We start from the raw sequence: 24,218 nt of genomic DNA on the forward strand, positions 1-24,218 counted from the left end.
ATCATGAGGTCCAACATAAGAAAGGAATTCTAACTCCTCAGTACTTTACTAAATATGGCAAAGAAATGTATAGGGTATCTAAAAATTAGATTTCTAGAATCCAAAAGAGTTGACCATCTTAAATTTCTCTCCTAGGGAATTCATCCATAAGTTTTGAAACATTTTGCCACTATCTTAGCAGTAATAGATATCGAATCCAAGCTTAGGAATAAATTATTTTTGTTCTTCTTGTTTTCTTTAATTCATTATTTTCCTCAAATGTCACAGGGCTAAATCATTCAACATTGAGTTGCAAAAAAGGTTATACTTACATATCTACAAATTTGTGCACCTGGTTAGTTTATGTAAACTTTTTTGTTACCTCAGCCTCACGTGACAACAGAAAACTGAGCTGAGAATTGAAATGCCCAACACATCAATATGTAAGAAAGAATTAAAATGCTGCAAGTTAGCTGGGGGAGGGAGGTCGCAGGTAAGAAATGAATGAATGGAACTATCTTTGGGGAAAGTCATATAATAGTGGAAACTGAAGCTGTCACAGCAGATTAGTTATCTGAAGAAAGATTAAAGAGAAAGGGACCTTAGGACCAAGGACTAAACCTTGGGAATAACAGAGGTTAAAAGAGAGAATTGCTTATAAGAACAGAGACATAAGCAAGTCTCTTTAGTTTCAGTGTCATAAGGAATTTCCAAACATAGGGAGTAATAAAGCCCATTAAAAACAACTGAGAAAAGTCCATTAGCAATGTCTTGACAAGGCAAGAGAGCATCTAGTCCTCCTGTTGTCCTTGGAGGTAATGTTCCCTCTAGTTACTACCAATAGAGCCCAAAGAAATGATTTCCTTCTGATAGATTGTCCCCTTCAGACCAAAGCCTCTCAAGGTTTAAAGATAAAAAGCTGGAAAAGAGCTAGGAGCAGTGTTTAATCAGTTAATAAGCCTTTCAAGAGACTGTCAAAGTCGATTACTTCTGCATCTTTCTCCTTCATATCTTTTTTCTTATTCTCCCAGCTATCAAGAATTTAAATATTTTTAAAATATAATTTATATTTATTGAGTAGTTTCTCCTTATGTCTAAATAAGTATGCATCTATCTCTTACTTACTGCATTTAAATGTCAGCTATCATTTTTTCTTGCCTGTTCTTCTCTCCCCTTCATTTATTCTCCAATTTTCTCTCCTTTCCATCCTCTTCCTTCCTTTAATCCTTTCTTCCTTCTTTTTCCATTATCTGCTCTCTTCTGCTCTTCCCTTCTCTCTTCTTTTCTCCTCTACAATAAACTAGGATCAATAAATATAAATTACAAAGTGGCAAATTTGGGCGATGTCATAAAAATGTTTTTGCTAATTAGGGTTACCCTAAAGTAGAATAAATGAGTGCCTTGGAAGATCTCAGTGGAGTTGCTTAAGGAGTAGTTGAATAAGCACTTATCAATTATGTTGTGGGGTAGAGAGAGTCATTTCCAGTATCACTTGGATTAGGCAATACCTGAGATTCTACCCAAATCTGAAATTTAGATATTCAGTGAATCAGCCCTGAGGAAGAGAAATAATATGATACAATGGGAAAAAGATAAGTCCAGAATAAAACTCCTAAGTCTACTTCATACCAAGATGACTTGAGCGTGATTGTCAAAAAGCCACTTATCTTCTTGGAGCCTCAGTTTTCTCATCTGTAAAATAAAGATATGGGCTAGATTCTAAAGTCTCTTCCTCCTTGCCCTTTCCCCTTCCCCCTCCACCCTCGCCAGAAACATGATTCTAATTATAAGGATGGAGGTCAAGTGAATAAATAAAATACTTTAGCTTTGCTATCTAAAATGGGTGAGAGAAAATCTCTACTGAATCAATTAAGAAAATATAGATAGATATAAGATGTCCTTGAAAGCTACTGGATAAAATGAGTGACATCCCACAGTATGTTTATTCATAAGGGCTGAAGAAATTTAATCACATTTTATGAGACTTGTATAAGATCGAAAGTCAGTTTGGAATCCATGCATTCAAGTGGTAAATCAAGATAGAACAAATCTAGCCAAATCTCTGAAATGATACCAAGAAAGACAGAGATAGAGAAACAGAGGAGACAGAGACAGAGAGACAGAGAGTTGTCAAGGTAATCAGCATTTATTAAGAATTTATAATGTACCAGGTACAGTGCTAGATAATACCAAAAAAAATGCAAATAACAATTTCTATTTTCAAGGAGCTCAAAATCTAATGGGGCAAAGCACATGCAAAAAAACTATATTCAAACAAGATACATACAAGTTAAAGTGGACATAATCTCAGAGGCAAGATATTAGCATTAAGGAAAGATGTAGGAAAGGGAAAAGGAAAGGAAGGGGAAAAAGGAAAGGAAAGGGGAAAGGAAAGGAAAGGAAAAAGGAAAGGAAAGGAAGAAGGGAAGGGAAAGAAAATGGGAAGAGAAGGAAGAAGGGAAGGAAAAAGAAAAGGGAAGAAAAAGGAAAGAGAAGAGAAGGGAAGGGAAAGGAAAGGAAGGTAAGAGAAAGAAAGGGAAGGGAAGGAAAGGAAGAAGGGAAGGGAAGGGAAAGGAAGGGAAGGAAAGAGACAAAGAAAGAAAGAAAAGAAAAAGAGAAAATATGAAGAAAGGAGAAAAAGGAGAAGAAGGAGGAAGAAGAAGAAGAGAAAGAGAATGAGAATTAATATAAGACTTAATTGTGATAGAGAAAAAACATCAAGGAGGAATTATTGGCCCTATATTCAATTTAACAAAAAACTGAAGCTAAAGCCACCATTTATATTCCTCTCTTTAAAGAATGAGGAAAATACCATGAAAAGATCTGCTCTTTCCCCAGTTTCCTTTTCTTATGCCTCTCTGTAGAGCAGCTAGCTGTAACAGTGAATAGAGCTTGAGAAAGAAAATTTATTTTCCTCAGTTCAAATCTGGCCTCAGACCCTTATTAACTGTGTGACCCTGATCAACTGACTTAACCCTGTTTACCTCAGCTTCCTCATCTGTAAAATGAGCTGGAAAAAGAAATAGCAAACCATCCTAATATATTTTTCAAGAAAACCCTAAATGGGGTCATGAAGAGTCAGACACATCTGAAATGACTTAAGATAATATACTTACTTATTGACCCAAATGTTTTCAGGAACCTGAATTCTTCCCTTACCCATAAAAGTTAGCAACAAATATAAATTTAGATTAATGCAGAGAGCTAGACATGTGCCTGAATGTTAGGGATTTTCCTAAATGGGGGCACTTGTGAATGAACTCCAAACTATATTTTTTCACATGGACTCCATAAAGCAGAGAGAAAACCACATAACCTGAAAAGCCACTGTATAGCCTTAGTTTCACATTGTATTACAACTGGTTATGATTGATTAAATCTTTTAGAAAAAATAAAGAAGAAGAACAACAATAATTATCAGGTGACCAACTATTGACTATTGCTGGTCATATGCACCTTCTTCATAGACACATGCATCCATCTAAGTTATACTGGGAATGGGGCAGGCAGGGCTAATTCTACTGGCTATTTTTATACTTCAGTGAGATCTAAATAGTTTAGAGTTCTGCTAAAATATCTAAAACATGTTTTTGGTCTTGAAAAGTGATGCTACCATCTATATTTCTTCTTCAGTTAGTCTAACTCTACAGTTCTCAAACTGGCAGCAGCTCTACTGGCTTGAAGAGGAATTTTGCCTGCATAAAAGAATGAGTGAACTCCATGAAGGAGAGAAAAAAAATTGAATCTACTAAGGCTGTATCCACAACATGAAAATGAGAGGCCAGAGCTGAGAGTGGGTCAGCTGAGGAAACAAACATTTTTCTCTATTGGCCAACTTTTAATTGAACATTTTGAGAATCTAATTTTATGTGTGCAGATGCAAATGTTTGAAGAGTTGTTTACAAGGCTGTTTGTGCCAGAAAGGCCCGTGCCAAGACAACACACAGTCCCCTATTATCCTGCTGGATTCCACTTCTAAAGATGTTTCAGGGTTTTCCTGAGGCTTGTCCATTTTCACATTCAATGTGTCATCTGTTTCTTCAAAGCAGAGAACTACTTCGTCTTCTCTTTATGCATCTCTTCCCTCCCTGAATGGGGAGTCATATAGAGAAGATACCAAAAGAGGAACAGAGCCCATCCTTAGAAGAAGGCAGCTTAGAATCAAAGTTTTACTAGTTTCTGAGGAAACCAACACAGAAACAGTCCCAGATCCTGGGTGGTTTGTGCCATATGCTGCCTCTTCACTTATTTATTCTAATCAATTGTTTCTCCTGTTCACTGATTTCAAGGCTCAGCTCAAAAAAGAGTGCTTTCCAAATGTGTCCACTAATGATTTTGACTGAAAACAAAGGTCCCTCACTACCTGCTTATAGGGAAGGTGATCTTTGATCAAGGTGGCTCAAATCCAGCCTTCTGCAGGACACCTTTCCCTGTTTCTCCCACCAAAGCACCTCCCCCTCTGAAATTACCTTTCATTTGTTTATGCTGTTTGACTCTATATGACCCCATTTGGGGTTTTCTTGGCAAAAACACTGAGATGATTTGTCATCTTCTGCAGCTCATTTTATAGATGAGGAAACTAAGGCAAAGATGATCATCTATGAAATTATTGTTTCTTCTCAGCAGTTTAGTGATCCAAGGCAATCCCGATAAACTTTGAATTGAAAAGGCCATCTGCATCCAGAAAGAGAACTATGGAGATTGCATGTAAATGAACACATGTCATGTTCACTTGTTTTTCTTTTTTTTTCTCTCTTTGGTTTTTCCCTTTTGTTCTGATTTTTCTCTCCCAACATGATTCATAAAAAAATGTGTATTTGTGTATTTAAAAAGTTAATGTTTATGTATAATTAGAAAAAAATAAAATAAAACACTTCCTAGTTGTGTGACCCCAAGTCACTTAACCCCAATTGCCTCAGCAAAAACTAACTAACCAAATAAATAAAATAATTTTTTTTAAAAAGGAAACTAAGACAAATAGGGTTAAAGTGACTTGTCCAGAGTCACATAGATAGTGAGTATCTAAGGCAGGATTTGAATTCACAAAGATAAATATTCCTGACTCCTTGGCCAGCACTCCACCCATTGTGCCACATCACTGCCCAGATTTGAAGAGATTTGAAGGACCCAGATTCAAATGTCAGTTTTGTTAACTTATTATCTATGTTATCTTAGATAAGTCACTTAACCAAAATGGGCTCAGGGAGTTACTTCCTGACAAATATCCTACTGTTCACTACAACTTCTAAGTAATCCTTCTGTGGTCTAAGATTCTTCACCAAGACCAGTTTCAGTCACTCACTTCTGAATTATATAATTGCAGGCTTTTTAGAAGCCTCGAAAACCATCTTGTTCAATCTGAAACTTAATAAGAAACTCTTCTATCACCTATCAGACAAGTGATCTGCCCCAGTGTCAAGAGCTACTGTGAGGGGATACTAGCTAGAACTGACTCAAGATAGCTAATTGTTAAAAATCATTGTGACCACTTATACTACAGATATTCACAAATGTTACAAATCAGGGCTTGATTCATTGTTTTGATGATTGTCTAGGTGAAAGAAAATGATGAGAAAAAATGATAATAATGTAATTTAAACTTAAAAATGTATTGTACACATTCCTCTCTGCCCCTAGACCCCAAACCACTTGCTAAAAATTTAGCAGGATATCCCTATATCTCATTTCCTGTAGCTGCCCAATACATTTTGACATAACTTTTTACTTTTTATATAAAGCCTATAATTGCCACTTTGTACCTTCTACCATAAGGGCAACCAAGTCAGCACAAAGAATAGGGGGCTAGGCCTAGTGCCAATTCCTGAGTGAAAATCTTCCTCAAACATTTGCTTGCTGGGACATTGACTTAACTTAGTTTCCTCATCTAAAAAATGAACTAGAGAAGAAATGGGCAAACTACTCCAGTATCTCTGCCTCATGAAAACCCCAAATAGGATCATGAAGTGTTGGATACAAATGAAAATAATTTGAACAATCTTTCATGGCTGGCCTCTTGTTCACTCCTCTGGGGCCCAGCAAAACTTATCCCTCTTCAAAATACTAACACTTGAAGACAATAATCATGCTACCCATAACCCCCAACCTTCTTTAACTCTAGACTAAACAACTCTGTTTAATTATTTCTGTCAGTCCTCAAATGAAATGATCTTGATATCCTTTAACATCTTGGCTGCCTTCTTCTACCTACTCTTCATATAATCAATGTCTCTTTTAAAATATGTGGCCTATGGTATTTTGTATGTGCTTTCACTGAGGCAGAGTGCCCAGTGGGACAATTATCAGCCTATTCTCAGACATCATTCCCCCTTAATACGGTCTCATTAGCCTTCTTGGCTGCCACACACTACCACCAACTTTCCTCCTTCCTGATACCCTAACTATATCCAAAGAGACCTGTCATTAATTGCTGCCCTCTCTATCTGCTGCTTTGGCAATAAGAATTATATATAGCAAATTGCTTTTTGTTTTCTTTGTCATGTTTTTCCCTTTTTGATCTGATTTTTCTTGTGCAGCATGATAACTGTGGAAATATGAATAGAAGAATGGCACATATTTAACCTATATTGGATTATTTGTTGTCTAAGGAAGGGGTGGGGGAGAAAGGAGAGAGAAAAAATTGGAACAGAAGATTTTGCTAGGGTGAATGTTGAAAACTATGCATATATTTTGAAAATAAAAAGCTAAAAAAAAAAAAAAGAATTATGGCAGGAAGACTGCAAACAACAGTATCAACAGCTTTCATCTTGAGCTCAGCAGCATCTTAGTGTCATAAGAAAGCTATCCAAAATATCATCACCTGACTCTTTCCAAGGCTAAACTTCAGTTCTTAAAAGGGAAAAGAAATACATTTGACCATGAATGGCATAATCTACATCCTTTTTGCAAGGACTATTAACTGAAGAAAAGATATTTAAAAGCTCTTCCATCAAAAGATGGAAAGAAATTAATAGAAAGAACTCTTTCCTATTTCCTTGGTAAGATGAGCAATAAATGATCCATCTGGTTTTCCCTGATTGGTTGATCCACTGTTCAAGGATCTTATTGGTATCTGCAGTGTCTCCATTCATTTCCTCTCCCTCCTGTGGTATTATGCCTTTCACAAAACCCCAGATCAGCAAAGTGCATAAGGAAGGAACAAAAAACATTTCAGATAAGTAGCCAGCTGTTTTGAACAATAATTCTGAAACATTATACATATGGCATCAGTTTATTACAAGGACACTGAGCAAAGCAATAATTACAGGTCGGATCCAGAATGGATTTCAAAGACAAAATTAATTTTAATAGTCAAAAAGATTCCTTTGAATGACACTGTATTTCTCCTCAGCACTGAAGTGGAAATTGGACTATTTAGGCAGTTTAATACCTTTCTGTAATGACAAAGCTTTTTTATGAGTATAAAAATTTTGCAGTATCTTTATAATTATTTTTCTTTCATTATCTTAGCTGGCTATGAAAATAAGGGCAAGTCCAAAAAACATTGAAAGAGAGATGATAAAAAGAAAAGAGAGCCCAGGAAATGTTTAGTATAATAGGCAGAGGAAATATCTTTATTCATCCAATAAGCACTTATTAAATGTCTACTAGGTGTTAAACTAGCAACTAGATTGCTCAGTGGATAGAATACTAGGCCTGGAGTCAGGAAAATTTGAATTCAAATCTGGTTCTCAGATATTTACTAGGTGTGTGTTTTTTTTTCTCTGTTTGGCTTAATCCACTGGAGAAGGAAACTGCAAACCATTCCAGTATCTTTGCCAAGAAAGCCCACAAAAAAACCTAGGAAGAATTAGACATGATTAAATAAGGTGCTAAACACTAAGTATGATACAAAGATATGAGAACAGGCCCCACTTCTAAGGATAAATCATTCTCATCACCATCATCATCATCATCACAGTATAACAATGCTTTACTGTTCCATTAGTTCATTTGATCTTCACTATGACCCTCTAAACTTGAAAAAAAGTAGCATTAGAATGTTTATTTGCCAAATATACAATATAAGTTGGGACCTGCAAAGAAAGGAGTTTGTGTGTGGGAAGCTAACAAGGAAGGTTCCTCAGAAAAAAGCATAAAGAATGAAGAAATAGACAACCTTTCTAAAAACTTGTATGAGGTTAAATTAAAAAAAGTGAGAAATCTTTAAAGGAAGAGACTTCACTAACTGTGAATAGAATGAAAAAAGAGAGAGAGAATGGAATGATCATAAGAGTTCCCAGAAATGAAAGGCCTAACAAAAGCATTTAAAGAAGAAATAAAGATAAAAATGGAGTTCTCTAAAATCTGAAGAATAAAATGAAAGTTTGGAGGAAAACCTGGTAAATTTAACAAAGCAAAAGATACTTCCAAAAAGTCATGGATGAGATGGCATTCAAAATTCATATACACAACAAAACATATGAGAGTAAAGTAAAAAGTCAGTAAAATTAGAAAAACAGATGAGGTCTCAGACAAACTAATTGGGCTTCAAGATAATGTAACAGAAAATCTCAGAATCATTTGGTAGTATAAAGAAAAGACTCTTCCCTGGAAGTTAAATGTCATACTTAAGTAAATTGTATTAGAAATTTTAATATTAGGACTCAAAGTTCGGCTGCATAAAATTTAGGGGATTTGATTTGAAAGAAACCCCAAGTATAACTTACCCAAAAATTTAGACACCAAGTTTGAAAGCTGCCAAATTAAAGAAAAATCATACTTGCAACCAACAGGAGACAACTTATTTGTTAAGAAATGGTGGTCTGCACTTCCCAATATTATTCATTGATGACAGGAAATTAAATGAAAGGCCAAAAGAACAAGAAAAATAGCTTATACAAAAAGAAAATCTTACTTTGAATAGTAGGGCATAATTTTACACAATCAAAAAAAAAAATTAAAACATAATTAATGGTTTCCAAAAATGCCTGTTGAAAACTGCGAAGAAAATATAGTACTTATTTATATTAGATGCTAAAAATTATGGAAATAAAAGAGCTTATATATGATCAGCAGTAATATTTGTATTTTAATATGTTTTAATGATAGCTATTTTCTTTATATCACAGGCATTTCTTGTAAAAATCCTCTCTAAATTAAACCTTCTCTTGTAACAAAAATCACTAAGTTCCTTAGATAGGAACCCCATCTGAAAGTAGATAATATTCTGCCCTCTCAGATTCCCATTTATTTGTCATGAAAAAAGGAGTTATGTTTAAAATTTATTCTCTAGGATTATTTTTTCAATTAATCAAGAATTTAACTTTATTATTATTATTAGTTATTATAACAGCTATCACAGTGTTAAAATTATTGTTTCCATTTTATCAATATTTTTAGATTTTATTCACATTTTTGTCATAGTATATATGTTATTTTCTAGATTATGCTTATTTGATTCTTCATCAATTAATACAAATCATTCAGATTTTTTGAATTCCTCATTTTTATCATTTCTTACTGTATAGTAACATTCAGAGACTATAGTTGTTTTTTTTTTTTTTAAACTATTCCTCAATTAATGGACACCTAATTTACTTCCAGTTTTTTGCTACTACAAAGCATAATGTTCAGACTAGCTTTCTGGAGGACCTTGGGACCAGCCTTGATCTTAGTGGAGGAGTGAAGGAGGCAGGAGAGACACCAAAAGGATGGTTAAAAATGGAATGTCTATCTTCCAGTCCTTCTTAGCCCTTATATACTTTATTGTAATTACATCATTACAGCATATTGATTATGTGTGAACTAGAGAACCATATATCACCATGCTAAGTACTAAGTATATGTATACCAGAGAACCACCATATCATCAGTTCCACTGAGTTAACACCTGTTGTAAGTATCCTTGTTTCAGGTATACTTCTCCAAAGTTCCAGCCCTCTACAACAAAGAATATAACAAAAAATATTGTGGTGTATAGTGTTTCTTTGTTTCTTTCTTTGACTTTCTAGGGAATTAAAGGGCATGGACAATGTGTTCATTTTTTAAAATATAATTCCAAACTGTCATCCAGAATAGTTGAAATACGTACAATTCCATCATCAAGTGTTAGTACAATCATACACATAAAGGGACTAAAATATCTATATTATTTGGCCCGGAAACTCCATTTCTAGGCATATACCGCAAGGAGATCAATGACATAAAGAAAGGTTCTATATAAGCCAAAATATTTATGATACCATGGTTTGTAGTACTTAAAAAAATACAAACAAAGCAGATGCCTAAACAAGTTGATGTTCATAAATATGGAATATTATTTTTCAGTAAGATACAGCAAATCTGTTAAACCCAATGAAACAAAAAGACTTACAAGAACTAATGCAAAGAAAAATTAAATATATACATCGTAAATGGAAATGGAAAGAAAAACCCACCATAAAATAATTGAAAACAAATATTGCAAAAGCAAAATTGTGGCCCAGAAGAAAAGATGCAACTCTTTCACAGAAATTTGAAGGGAAGGGCATTAGATTCTAAAATTGTAGAACACTGGATAGAATGACTATTTTTTTAATGAATTTTGAATTTTCTTTTTCTTCAACTTCCTCATTTTGTGGTTGTTATTGTTTAAATATTTATTATAAGGGATCCCTCTCTAGAATGGGTTGAGGAAGGAGAAAGATAGAAATTTAAGTGGCATAAAAATAAAAGACACCTATTAAAAATCAAACTGATATATATATATATATATATATATATATATATATATATATATATATGAATATTACCAAAGAAACAAGCTGAATGAATGCAGAGAAATCTGGAAAGACATAGAAATTGATGCAAAGTAAAGTAGGAAGACCAAGAAAACAACATGCACAATCATTAAAACAATGTAAATGAAAAGAACAATTACAAAACAATCAGGTCTAAGAAGCATAAAATTAAAATTACCACAGATTTGCCCCAAAGGAACATGGGACATCTACTAACATACCTTTGCCCCCCACTCTCTGGAAACTTGAATATATTCTCAGATATTTTCCAATGTGTCAATTAGTTTTGCCTAATTACTTTTTCTCTTCCAATTTTTTTCAGTTATGAAAGCTGGATCTCAGAGAAGGGGAGAGTATATAGGGGGAAATTATGTAAAATCAAAACATATGAATAAAAATCTATTTTTTGAAATGTAAATGTTCCTAAGCCCCTACTATCTGTTTTGATTTTTTTATCTGTACCATCTTACGAAATGTGAGGGGAAATTTCTGGGTTGTTTTAAGTAGCATTTCAATCAATTAACAAGCATTTTTAAGCACCTACTATGTGACAGGCCCTGGGCCCAAGGAGCTTATTATTATAAGTATTATTATATATAATATACAAGATCATCAGAAGAGACTTCCAGGCATTTTCCTCCAACTGCATCAGTTGAGAATTGAAAATAAGATCCAGGGTTATAAATGAATGACTAGTCCAAAATTACAACATTACATACAGTTCTGGGTGGTTTATCTAGCTATCCCCCATACCTGGAACTCTTTTATTCCTCAACTATAGCTCTTAGCTTCCTTTCTAACTAAAATCCCACTTTCTACAGGAAGTTTTCCTAATTCCTTCCCTTTGTTTCCTATTTATTTCCTATTTATGCTGTTTATAGATTCTTGGTCCATAATTGTTTGCAGCTTGTCCCGAGTTAGATTGTGAACTCTTCCAGGGCAAAGACTACCTTTTGTCTTTCTTTGTATTGCCAGCACTTAGCATAAAGTCTGGTAAATAACTGAAGTTTAATAAATGATTATTGACTGACTGACAAGGCAGTATTAAAAGTCCTCAAAACACAAAACAAGTGCTCTTTCCAGTATAATATGCTACAGAAAAAAATGCAGACATATAAAGACATTACATAAAATATTTACAAAAAATTAATTTTGGGGTGAGAGGAAAGGCCATTGCAATTGGGAGATCAAAAAAAACTTCATTTTATCAGATAGGTATTTGTAATTCTTTCAAAACCTCCTTTTTCTTATATCTTTGACCACAAATCTATTGAGGAATATTCCTGGTACTATGCATTTTTGTTAATAATTCTTTGTATATCTTCAATATTAGACTTGTATTAGTAGTGTTTGAAGCAGCTATTTTTCCTATACTTTAGTGTCTGTTCTCGTTTTATCTTCATTGATTTTACTCCTGAAAAAACTTTGTATTTTTATGTAGTCAAAACTACCCATTTTGTCTTTTATGAGCTCTTCTAGCTTTATTCTCATTAGGAATCCTCCTCCCAGTCAAAAGTATTTCTTTCTGGTTTTGTTTTCTAGCTTATTATCATTATTATTGTTATTATTATCATTATGGTTTTGTTCTTTCTAAAAAAAAATTTTATGATGTGACCTTTTGTTTTCAGGTCAAGTAATCATTCTGAACTGATTGTATTAATGAGGCAAGCTGTTGGTCTAAACATCTTTTCCCAATCAGTTGTTGCTCAGCCCTTTGCTCAGTGTGTTCTGTTCTGGAATTTATTGTTTCTGCGTCTTTCTTATCTACTCTATTTCATTAACCTACTCTTCTGTTTTTTTAACCACTATCTTAGAGTTTCAATGCATACTTGACAATACAGTTTGAAGTTGATTATGGACCTTTATTCACACTTGTATTTTTCATTATTTCCATAGGTAACTCTCAACCTTTTGCTCCTCCAAATGAATTTCACTATTATTTTGTCTAATTACATATAGTAATAGTTTCATATTGGTCATTTGAATAGAATAGCACTATATCTATAAGTTCATTTAAGAAGAATCATTTTTATTAAATTAGTAGCAGTCAGAAGAACTGTCTATTTTCCCACTTAAGTTTTCTTTTATTTCCATAAAAGACTGTTTAGTGGTACTATTCATATGAACATGCAGCAGTCTTTGTAATGAGGAAACATCAGACAAATTCCAGCATTTTCAAATAAGAATATCCACTATCAGCAGCAGGAAGTCAAGAAAAAGAAAGTGAGGGACAAGGAAGAGAAAAACATATCGATTTCCCCAAAACATGATGATTTACTTATTTACTGATTTACTGATTTAATTCTAGAGAATTATTTTTAATCAAGAAAAGGAATAGCTTCAATGAAATAATAGACACAAAATAAAGCTACAAAAACCATCAGATTAATACTAAAAATAAATCCAAGAGAAAGGAAGAATAATTCAGCTCAATTGAACTATTGTTTATTATTACATATTTATTATTAAGCACCTATTAAGAATCAGATGCCCTGCTAGGTACTCTGTCCAAAGAGAAAACAAAACATTTCCTTCCCAAGAAGCTGACATTCTATATTATTCTAATTTATCTTGTATTTTACTATAGATTGTAAAATACATACTCCAGGGTGGAATAGTGTCTCATCTCCAAGTAATCAGGAATTGAAGGGGATATAAAGGCTTCCTGGTAAAGAAGAGTCTATATTAGTATGTTTAAACTACTTGGACTTTTATAAGGTAAGGTTACCTTTAATGTGTAAATATGTATTATGAAACAGTGAATGGAAATATTCTCGGAGCAATCAACCAATCAATAAGCATTCATTAAAAAGGTGTTATTTGAATCGTTTTGAAGGCATGGGAAAAAAACCATACATCCAGATAGGGAAGCCTCAGAGAAGAGAAACGAGATGATAGAAGGATTTTGTCTGTGAGGAATAGCAAGAACACCAATTTATCAGGACCAAAACTCCCAGAAAGAGGAGAAAAGCTGCAAAGAGAGGCTGGAAGTAGGCTATGGAGGACTTTCTATGTCCAAAAGAGGAGTTTCTGTTTTATCCCAAACTCAAGATAGAGCCACCCATGAACTAGAATACCCTGGATGGGATTCTGATTGTTGCTCCCAGACCAGATCTGCTCCCTCCCCTAATCCAAACCCCACAGAAATCCTCAATCACTAGCCAACAGGTACAGGTACACGGTGTATAATTCCATCATCCATCAAGTTTAGACATCAACTAATAAGAAAGCAGCACAACAGGATGTAGATCAGGACATTAAACCACAAACTGTAATTAATCTTCCCCTAACATGGCATCGATGTACCCTCCTTCCTTACTGTCTTTTGGGTGAACTTATGAGGAAGTCCAGCTAATTATAGTATTAATACTATATTAATAACCTTTCTCTAGTGGGTTTTCCATATGCATTCTTGGTAACCACATACACAGTTCCAACAAAGCTTTAGGACTTCCCCATTTTAGCAAACTTCTTCTGTAACCTCACAAATCTGCATATCTTGTGATATAATCAGATTCCATAAATATCTTTGTCTTGCTTTGTTGGGCTGCTAACTTCTGGTAGATTCCAATACAGCCCATTCTGAGTATATGATTTTCAATTAGTCTTAACAAATGCTTTTACTTAACTTGGAGATGGCTTGAATTCTTTCAAAGACAATACCACAGTTTATGTTTGCTCCCCAATACTTGAATCCCAAATTAAACAGAGCTCAGTTGTGGAATATATCTAGAAAGGATCTTTTATCAATCATCCAGGTAGAGAATCCAAGAAGCCAGATGCAGACAGCTATGAGATAAATTAAAGTTCTGTTGCTTTGCCCATATGGACTCAGCTCCCCAAGACAGTACTGGATCACAGTCTCAGGGTGAGGAGGATCACTAGTAAGCTAGAACTTGCATGCAGAGGGATAGTGACACCCTCCACACCTGGAAATATAGCCCTACTTTAACAAAGCATTATAAGTCAAGTAATAGCTTGAGAAAATGAACAAACAACAGAAAAAATTTCTGACCACAGAAGGTTATTCTGGTGACAATGAAAATCAAAATATACAATAAGAAGAAGATAACAAAGTCAAAGCTCATACATCCAAAGCCTCCCAGAAAAATAAGTATTTGCTCTCCCTTGGGTGAACTTATGAAGAAGTCCAGCTAATTATAATATTACCACATTATTACCATATATTACCTATATTCATTACCCTATTACCATATATTAATTACCCCTCCCTAGTGGGTTTTCCATATGCATTGCATATTGCAGCCTTGAAATGACTTATCTAGTCTCAGCCATACAATCATCAATAACTACCCTAAAGGATTTATGATGAAAAATAATATCTATACCCAGGGAAAGAACTGATTGTATCTAACAGATTGAAGCATATTTAATTTTTTCTTTCTTGAGTTTTTTTTTTTTTTTTTATTTGGTAGGGGGGAGAGAGTCTGCATCTTCTTTTACAACAGGACTTTTATGGAAACATTTTGCATAACATCACGTGCCTTCTCAATGGTGGTGGGGAGAGGGACGAAGGAAGGAAGAAAATCAGAAACTCAAAGTTTTAAACACAAATTTTTTTTTAATTGTCTTACATGTAACTGGGGAAAAATAAAATATTAAATATATTTTAAAAGAAGAGAAATTCCACTTAAAATAACTTCAAACACAAAAACTGTGTAATTATAACCACAAAAAATAATCTTATAGAAATGAAACAAAACCTGAATAATTGAAGACTAGACTGTGTTAATACAATAATATAAAAATGTTAGGCAGATTTTAGTTCCATATGTATCAAATTATTAAAGGGATACATAGTATTAGGTAAAAATAAAAAAATAAGAAAATTCATTTGGAGGAGTAAAATTTTTCACTGGTGAATTCTTTGAATGCACCAGGCTTCTATACAAATACAATTAATGGATTTAGAATCAAAGGAAAAGATATCAATTAGGGAAAATCTTTACATAATGTCATAGCCACAGGATCTTTGATTTGATTTGAAGATGACCTATTATAGAGATATCAAACTTAAACATACCCCAGTGCAGACTTAGCCAGAATAAATTATAAGTGGAAAATATTTGACAAAGTAAATAAAAATACAATAAAACGAATGCAATAATTAATGTTTTTTCTAAGTGAATATACAGCCTACAGAGAGTTCTTTCTATTTGAGTTTGAGAGTAGTTGTCTAGCTTCCAACATCTTTTTTTTACAGGTGACAAATTACAGGCCCATAGACATTAACTGATTTGCTTAAAGATACATAGGAAATGTTAAAATCAAGTTTTCTGATACCAAATCCAATGTTCTTTACATTGAGGCCTATGGTCTAACTTGGGATCCAAAATCCAGGGGGAACTGAAATAAAGCTGTTAATTGAGAGTTATCCAGTAGTCCGTGGTCAAGTAGAAAAATAATATGAACTTTTTCTTTTCAAAAGGATAAATATGAACTATCAACAACCATTTGGGAAAAAAAAGAGTTCAAAGTCACAAATAATGGAAGAAAAACAAATTAAAACAAACTTGATTCATCTCACACCCATCCAAGCATTAAAGACATAAAATGAAAAAACTCATTATTGAAGGAACTACTGGAAAAGAGGAATGCTAACTCATTGCTGGTAAAGTTCTGAATTAGCTCAACTATAAGGGGAGATAATTTGCAATAATACAGGAAGAGTTGCTCAATTGTTTATATCCTTTCACCCAGAGATCTCACTAGAAAGTTTATACCCCAAGGAAGTCAATAGTAATAAAAGCAATAAAAAAGAGAAAATATTCATAGCAGCATTATTTGTGATAGGAAAAAGCAGGAAACAAAATATATGTCAAATGACTGGGGAATGGTTAAACTGTGATATATGATTACTATCTTGAAAGGAATAATCAATATGAAGAATTCAGAGGAATATGGGAAGACATAAATGAAAATATGAAAAGTGATGGAAGCATAAGAAAAGAAACAATCCAGTTAGCATAGACCCACCCTCCTTTCATCCTCCAGCTTCTCAAAAGCATGATAGCCTGATTCTGGTTCAGTCTAATCAAATTGATACTAGTGAGCCCCATCCCTACAGATCATTACTTTAACTAAGATATCTCATAAGGATAGTGGAAAGATAATTTACTTAAAATAGAAAATCAATTAAAATTCAGAAAATACAGTTCATGGCAAATATCCTCAAAGCCTGTAGCTTAAAACAAATCATCAATACCCTCCCAATCATCATATCATAAATCAGTGCCAGAAGGGAATTTAGGAATCATTTAGAAGTCTCTCTACCACATTTTATCGAGGAGGAACTGAGGCCAAGAAATTCCACAAGAATCACCATTCTTTCAGTCACCCAATCACATTGGACTCAGCTTTTTCTTTTTTTCCCTTTTCCTACATCCAATCAGTTGCTGAGTCTTAAAAACAATCACACATCAGTCTTCTATCTTTCAATTTTCTTTCTACCCCTCCTCAAATCAGTCCTTGGATCCCTCAAGGATGGAAATTTTATTTCCAGATGAACCCGTCAAGACTTAACACCTTGCCTAGGGAAACCTTGAAACTCTGGAATAAAAATTGGCCCATTGGCCATTCAAGTATTGTGACTTCATACCTAAAACCTGGTAGGTTAATCACAGATACTTTGTGTTCCTGTTCAAAACACTCCAACTTGTTTAAAAAGACTTTATATGCAAAACATGGTGCCCTCAAGGAGCTTACAGAAGGATACAAAGCATCAAACAGTTAAATACATGCATGATAATTCCAAGAAGGAGAAGGCAAGAGAAGAAGAAATGATATTTGAAAGGTTGATAAGAGCCTAAATTATGATGGCGATTATCTGGAATAAAGAAAAAAGTGCTGATTTGAGGACAGTAGAGAGATTGAAATAAGGTAGAGTAAAGGAAAAAAGACTGATGTGAGATTATTTTTAAGAGTTAGCAACTGATTGAATATGGGGAAAGAGAAAGTGAAAAAGCTAAGAGTCCAACATGACTGAAGTTATGAGAAAGGGAATCTCAAACCCTCCCAACCATAGTGTGAAGCAGTTAGTCTTGAAATGTATTTCCCTCTGCCTTCTCCTCTACTTTTCTACTTATACTGTTCTCCTTCCAATCTTTGATGTTAGTTCCTAAGGTATATCATTCTGTGCTGTTGTCTCATGAAGAATTTGAAAATTTAATTTAATCAGAGTTTATTTCATTTATTAATGTTGATTACATTTAATTTTATAATTTAATATATTTTAATATATTTTTAATTTTTAATTTTTTAATTTCTTTTTAATTTAATTTTTAAACAAGTATTTCCATAACACAGTACAATTTTTGAAAAAGGTGATTCTTAGTGATGTAATTCCAAAACAACATGATACTTCCCACACCTGGGATATAACTAGAGACATAGATATATATCTATATATACATACATATATATGATGACTATAACCATGCAAAGTAAGCCACCATGAAGAGCCAACAAAATTTTGGTCCAATACAGTGGACACATCATTCCTTTCAGTTATCAATCAGTAAGATTATACAAGTTAAAAGTAATATATATCCAATTATTTGCAATCTTTTAATTAAACAGTTTTGTTTTAGTGTTTTACTGTGAATGTACTTTGTGATATCATTTGTTTGGACATATGTACTGCACATAGTAAGTACTTAATAAATGCTTTTTCTATCTACCTATCATCTATCTATCTATCTCTTTCTCTCTGTCTATCAATCTGTATAGATGTCCTACTGTCTGTTCCTTCCTATCTACTCTGCACAGGAAAAAATATTACACCTGACATTTTATAACTTGGGTTCTAATTCCAATTCTGAAACTTATTCCTTATATATTTTTGGGAAAAGTTAGTCTCTCCAGAACTCAGTTTCTTCATCTGTAAAATGAAGAGACTAGATCAGATGACTTCTGAGGTTCCTTTCGGTGCTAAATCTATAACTCCATTTCCTGTGCATTTTTGGCAACCTAAATTGGCCACTCATTCTTATACACTCATCCTTTATTTCCCTTCCCTTTCCAAAAAAAGTTCTTAAAAAAAAAGTTCTAAGAACTTCTCTGAATCATGAATTATTCCAAATTCAATGGCCATTTGCCTTTTTTCAGAAAGTGGTATAATCAGGGGATGTTGGAATCAGCTCCAATCTTCTGGAGAGTGTTAAATCTTCTGGATTGTTAAACTTTTCAGTTTGAGCATTCACACCTCAGAAATTAGAATATGCTACAAATCAGGGCTCAATTTATTATTCAACTGATTGTCTAGACTTAAGAAAGTGATGGAGAAAATGTTAATAATGCAAATTAAATTTAAAAGCCTATCCTACTTACTTTTTTAAAAAACAGACTGTTAAGCATATACCATTAAGTATCCTTAATATATTAACTCATTTTATGTCTTCATACTGTTGAATCTTAAGGCACAAACCTGTTCACATCTGGTAAAGTTCATCAACCATACAGCCTTTAACTGTACCTAGGCCATTATATAAATAGCAAAGAAACAAAAACTCTGGGGACATAGGATTATGTCAAGCCTACAACTTCAGAGCATTAAGTGAATAAGACCTAGAACTAAAAAGCAAAGGGTTTAACAGCTTGACTCAGGAGGACACATGAATGGGTTGTTTGTTTTTAAAACCAAAGTGGCTTAGAGGAGGGAGAGAGAGAACATTTTAAAGCTCTAGCTTGGGGGTAAGTAATAAAAATTGTTGCCTTAATGTTTTTTTTTTCCATAATATTGTGAGCAGAACGAAGGTCTACTCCATCATATTACCCCTTAGGGCAGAAAGTTACAGTCTCCTGAGCTAAATCAAACTGGCACCATGCAGTAGTTTTTCTGACTGCTGCAATTGGTTTATGCCATCCCTGGGCCTTAGCACTTGGCAGATTTAAAGGAGAAAAAAAAAGCAGCACAAGACTTTAACTTATTTTATGGGTTTCTCTTTTCTTCCCTAGTTACCAACACCAAATTAAGAACATGGGATCTGAAACCTCCATCTTTTTTCCTTCACTTGCCCCTGAATTAAGGGGCTAGCTATACATTAGAAAGTAGGTAGTCTACAAGCCATCACCTTAGGGTCTACTTGTAAGGGCCCTTTAAATGGGCGGACACAGTGCATCGGGAGATTGAGGCCCGGAAGTAATTTCTGTGGATATTAGGACTGCCCTTGGGCGGGATCCTGGCCATATTGAGATAGCTTCGTCATGGGTGACTCTCTTGCTGATTGGCTGTGTGTGTGTGACCTCACAGGCCCTATGTAAGCCCACTGCAGGCAGCAGGCGGTCCTCTTTAATCTGGCGCTCTTCACCCTGGCTCCCTAGCCTGGGTGGCTAAGCCGAGATGGGTAGCCAAAAGAGGTAAGGATTTTGGTAGTGAACACATGGGTCTTCTGACCAGGTGTTCACTCGGGAACCAACAAGTCAGGGCATCAGTTAGGGCATTATGTGAGTAGGTATAATAAAGGCTTTTAAGATTACACGTGGTTGTTCTTGAGTGCGCTACCGGTTATTAAGCTAGTAATTGTAACTGCCAGGAGAGCACGTTACATCTACTAATAATGAAAAAGCCACCCAGAAAACCACTCTAATAGTACTCTCACCTCAGGATCTCAGAAGTGGAGGTAGTAGAGACATAAAAGATCATTTTGCACAATCTTCTTATTGTATAGATGAGGATGCTGAGTTTTATACAAAGGTTTACATATACAAAAAGAAACTTAGACATATAAAGTGGCTTATATTTTTTAATATGTGTATATATTTAAATATATATATGTATATATACACACATGTATATATTATATGAAGAGAAAGAGAAAGAGGGATAGAGTCAGAGAGAGAGGCAGGAAGAGTCATACATGACTGAAACAACAATAACCAACCACCACTACCACAACAAAAATCTTGTTTAAGGTCATACAGGAATAAGCAGCAGAGCCAGGATTTGAACCCAGATCCTATGGTTCCAAATCTAGGTCACTTTGCACTAAATATTTATTGATTCACTGATTGGCTACATTATGATTTTCAGGAACATCTGTCAAAAATTAAAAACAACATAAACTATTTCATGGAGACTTAGTGGGAATTATTCATACAGGGCCACCTACTTTTTGCTTCCAAAATTGGCAACTCTATAAATGTTTATATATGGCACTGCCTGTCTTTCTATTTGAGTCAAAGCTAAAGAATTTTAGTAGAAAATGTACTGGATCTAAGACTTCAAGGATTCAAAGGTACACATAAACTTAAAACAGTGGTCAAATAGCTCATTAACTTAATTATGTCCCCACCCACCCTTGTAAGGTAAAAATAACTTTGTGGGATTACTGAACATATATTTCACTTCAGACCATAATGTCCAAGAATTCAGATCTTCTGGGCCTCCAGGAGATAGCTTTCTCTAATAATCCATTAATTAGTGTTAGTAATGAACTTAGCTCCTCTCTTCTAAAGAAGCTATTAAAGAATTCCTTTCATAATGGTCAAATGGTACCAGACTATTTATTCCTCCTCTTTAACTGAAACTTGCATACAGAGAGTTTTCTCCTCACTCTCTCCCTCTGTACTCAATCTATGGCCAAGAACTTCCATTTTTATTTTCATAATCTCTCTTATATTTGTCCCCTTCTCCCCTCTGCCACTGCCACTGCTCTGGTGAAGACCCTCATCATCATAATAGGATGATGCTGATTTACTAGTTCTATGCTGATCTAAAAGTTGGTCTCATTGCCATTGTGTATATATATATATATATATATATATATATATATATATATATATATATATATATATATATATATATATATATATACACATTATATATATATATATATATATATATATATATATATATATACACACACACATTATATATAATTGTCATTGTATATATATATATATAATATATATATGTGCATGTGTATATATATGCATATATATATATACAATGACAATTATATATAATGTGTGTATATACTCACAGATATATACTCACATACACATAATATATATAAAAATAAGCAAACAAATAAAACACACACATACACACACATACACACACACACACACACACTTTCCCTTCCACTTGGCTACCTAACATCTCCATTTCCCAAGCATTATCTTCTGGTTTGATTTTCTCATTCCAAGAAGACATATTACCTTGTAATTCAGTTCTCTGAACATTTTTGAAGCTCCTATTAAATACATGGCACTGTACTATGCACTAATTCAAAGATAAAAACCAACAACAATAACACAAAGTTGATCAAAGAACTTACAGTAATTAACTGGAAAAGGGAGAAAGGGCAAGACATATATTTAGGTGTGATATAAGGTAAAAAAGGAATATGATCAAATCAAAGGATGGCCAGGAAAAAATGTTGTGATAAATTTGAGAAAGCACAAATTCTGATCAATTTGAGGACAAAGGAATGGAGACTGCAGGAGAAGAAGAAAGGCAGGAAGGGTCAGAAAAAGCTTCTGGTTTACAAAAACAGCCAGAGACATCAGATCCCCACTGATTTTCCTTGATTTGCCCCCTAAACCCCACTTGCTACAGTCTTATCCAATTCAACCATTCATAACAGCTAAAGCAGGTAGCATATTGCTTTATTTTGTTTTACTTTTACTCACTTTAGAGTTTTTATTGTTTAGCTATAATCATACAAAATTATTTAAATATGCATGTAAAAATATGTAAAATATGTATTAAAAACAATATGATCCCAAAGTATCCTTCCAGCTCCAAAAAGCCTATGTTGTATGATCTCAAGGGGGGGGGAAGGGGAAGGATAGAATATGGCAGCCTCAGTCAGGGCTTTAATTGAAGCAAGTGGATCTCAGAGAAGTAAAACCATGGCATTAGAAAATAAAATCATGTTCTCCTCAATTACCCTCATCTCCTGTTATACTAGAAGAGAAGAGGAAAGACAAAGAGCTAGAATTCACAACTAATTGCCAAAGAGAAAGGATATTTAAAGAATCACAAACTCTCAGGTAAAGAGAGTTCCTTGGAACAATCTATAATTTCAAGAACAATAAATCATTAGCCCAGACAACATTCTATACTGGTTTGACCCTAGGCTACATTTTCTACCCCTAACCTTTAACCTAGCTTAAATAAAAATTGAATATTGTTGATAACAGGTGTCATTATTTAGTGTTATTGTTTTTATTGTTTAGTCTATCAGTCATGTCTGAATCTACATGACCCCATTTGGGATTTTCTGGGCAAAGATACTGAAATGGCTTGCCATTTACTTCTCCAGCTCCTTTTACAGATGAGGAAACTGAGGCAGGTTAAGTGACTTGTCCAGGATTACATCACTAATAACTTTTTGGGGCCAAGTTTGAACTCATGTCCTGCTAACTCTGGATCAGTCATTCTATCTACTGCAATACCTAGCTGCCCTTATTAAGTTTTACCTACATATTTGTTTGCTTTCACTGAGATCTTATTTTAATATAATCTATATGCCAGGATAATTCATTCAATTCAATAAGCAATTATTAAATACTATGTTACAGACACTGTACTAAAGGCTGTTAACTACAAAAACAAAACAAAACAAAACACAGCAATTTGTGCCTTTAAGAAACCTACTAATATATAACCTAGATATAAACAATATGGTAAAATCATGGAATTTTTTAATTCAACATTCATTCACTCAGAAAGGCAACACAAATTGATGGAAAAGAAGACTGAACGTAGAATCAACTATCTGGCTGTATCATAAACTAGTTACATGATCATAACCAAATCAATTAATCTGTCTAAAGATACAATGTCCTCATCCATCTGCATTTGAGTCACACAGAATAGATGGAGAATTGATCAGAGATGTTGGAGAAATTAATCAGGACAATTTACATAACATAGTCAGGCTGCCCCAGAGGATTATGGGAGAAGAAAAAATGGAAAGAAAAGTGGGAGGCCTTGTACAACACCAAAAAAAATCAGTTGGAAGGAATAATCCAAGTAAAAGGTACACTTTTCAGGCACTAAGGGAGGAAGGAATTAAAGTACTTACAAACTGCCATGAGTCAAATCAAAGAAGAAAATCTGTTGGTTTGGATCAGATATTCCCACAACCACCTAAAAAGGCTATTGGTGTGAAGAATTGGATAGTGGGACCAAGAAATAAATAGGGAGAAGATTTCAAAAGCTGGAGGCAAGTCAATACAGTGTCTAACCAGTTTTGCATCGTGTACCCTTTTGGCAGTTAGGTGAATCCTATGGACTCCTTAACAAAATATTTTTAAATGTATAAAAAAATGTATAGACTTATAAAAGAAAACTAGTTAAAATTAAGTTAACAAAATACCTTTTTCTTTCAAGTTATGGAACTCCTGAAATTGATCCACTGATCACTTAAGAGTCCATGGACCCAAAGTTAGAAACTTCTAATCTAGAGAAAAGAAAGCTTTAAGTTTCACTTGAGGCACCAATGCAATCCTCTCCAAATTCCAAATGTTCAAAAGCTTTACTATTTATTG

The 24,218-nt window shown here is 34.0% G+C and overlaps 1 protein-coding gene across 4 annotated transcripts in view; it reads right to left on the reverse strand.

The window, feature by feature from the left end:
• CPQ (carboxypeptidase Q) overlaps nucleotides 1-24,218 on the reverse strand; it is a 651,739-nt gene that overhangs the window by 624,226 nt on the left and 3,295 nt on the right. For 2 of the 4 annotated variants that reach the window (XM_074268909.1, XM_074268941.1), the window contains exon 2: nucleotides 1,105-1,279. The exons of the other annotated variants lie outside the window; for them this stretch is intronic. In XM_074268909.1, the coding sequence (XP_074125010.1) occupies nucleotides 1,105-1,109 (5 nt within the window). In that variant the 5' untranslated portion in view covers nucleotides 1,110-1,279. The remainder of the gene's footprint in view (nucleotides 1-1,104; nucleotides 1,280-24,218) is intronic. 4 annotated transcript variants of the gene reach the window in all.

Source organism: Sminthopsis crassicaudata, chromosome 1 (assembly GCF_048593235.1).
Source record: "Sminthopsis crassicaudata isolate SCR6 chromosome 1, ASM4859323v1, whole genome shotgun sequence".
In the NCBI taxonomy this organism is placed as follows: domain Eukaryota; kingdom Metazoa; phylum Chordata; class Mammalia; order Dasyuromorphia; family Dasyuridae; genus Sminthopsis; species Sminthopsis crassicaudata.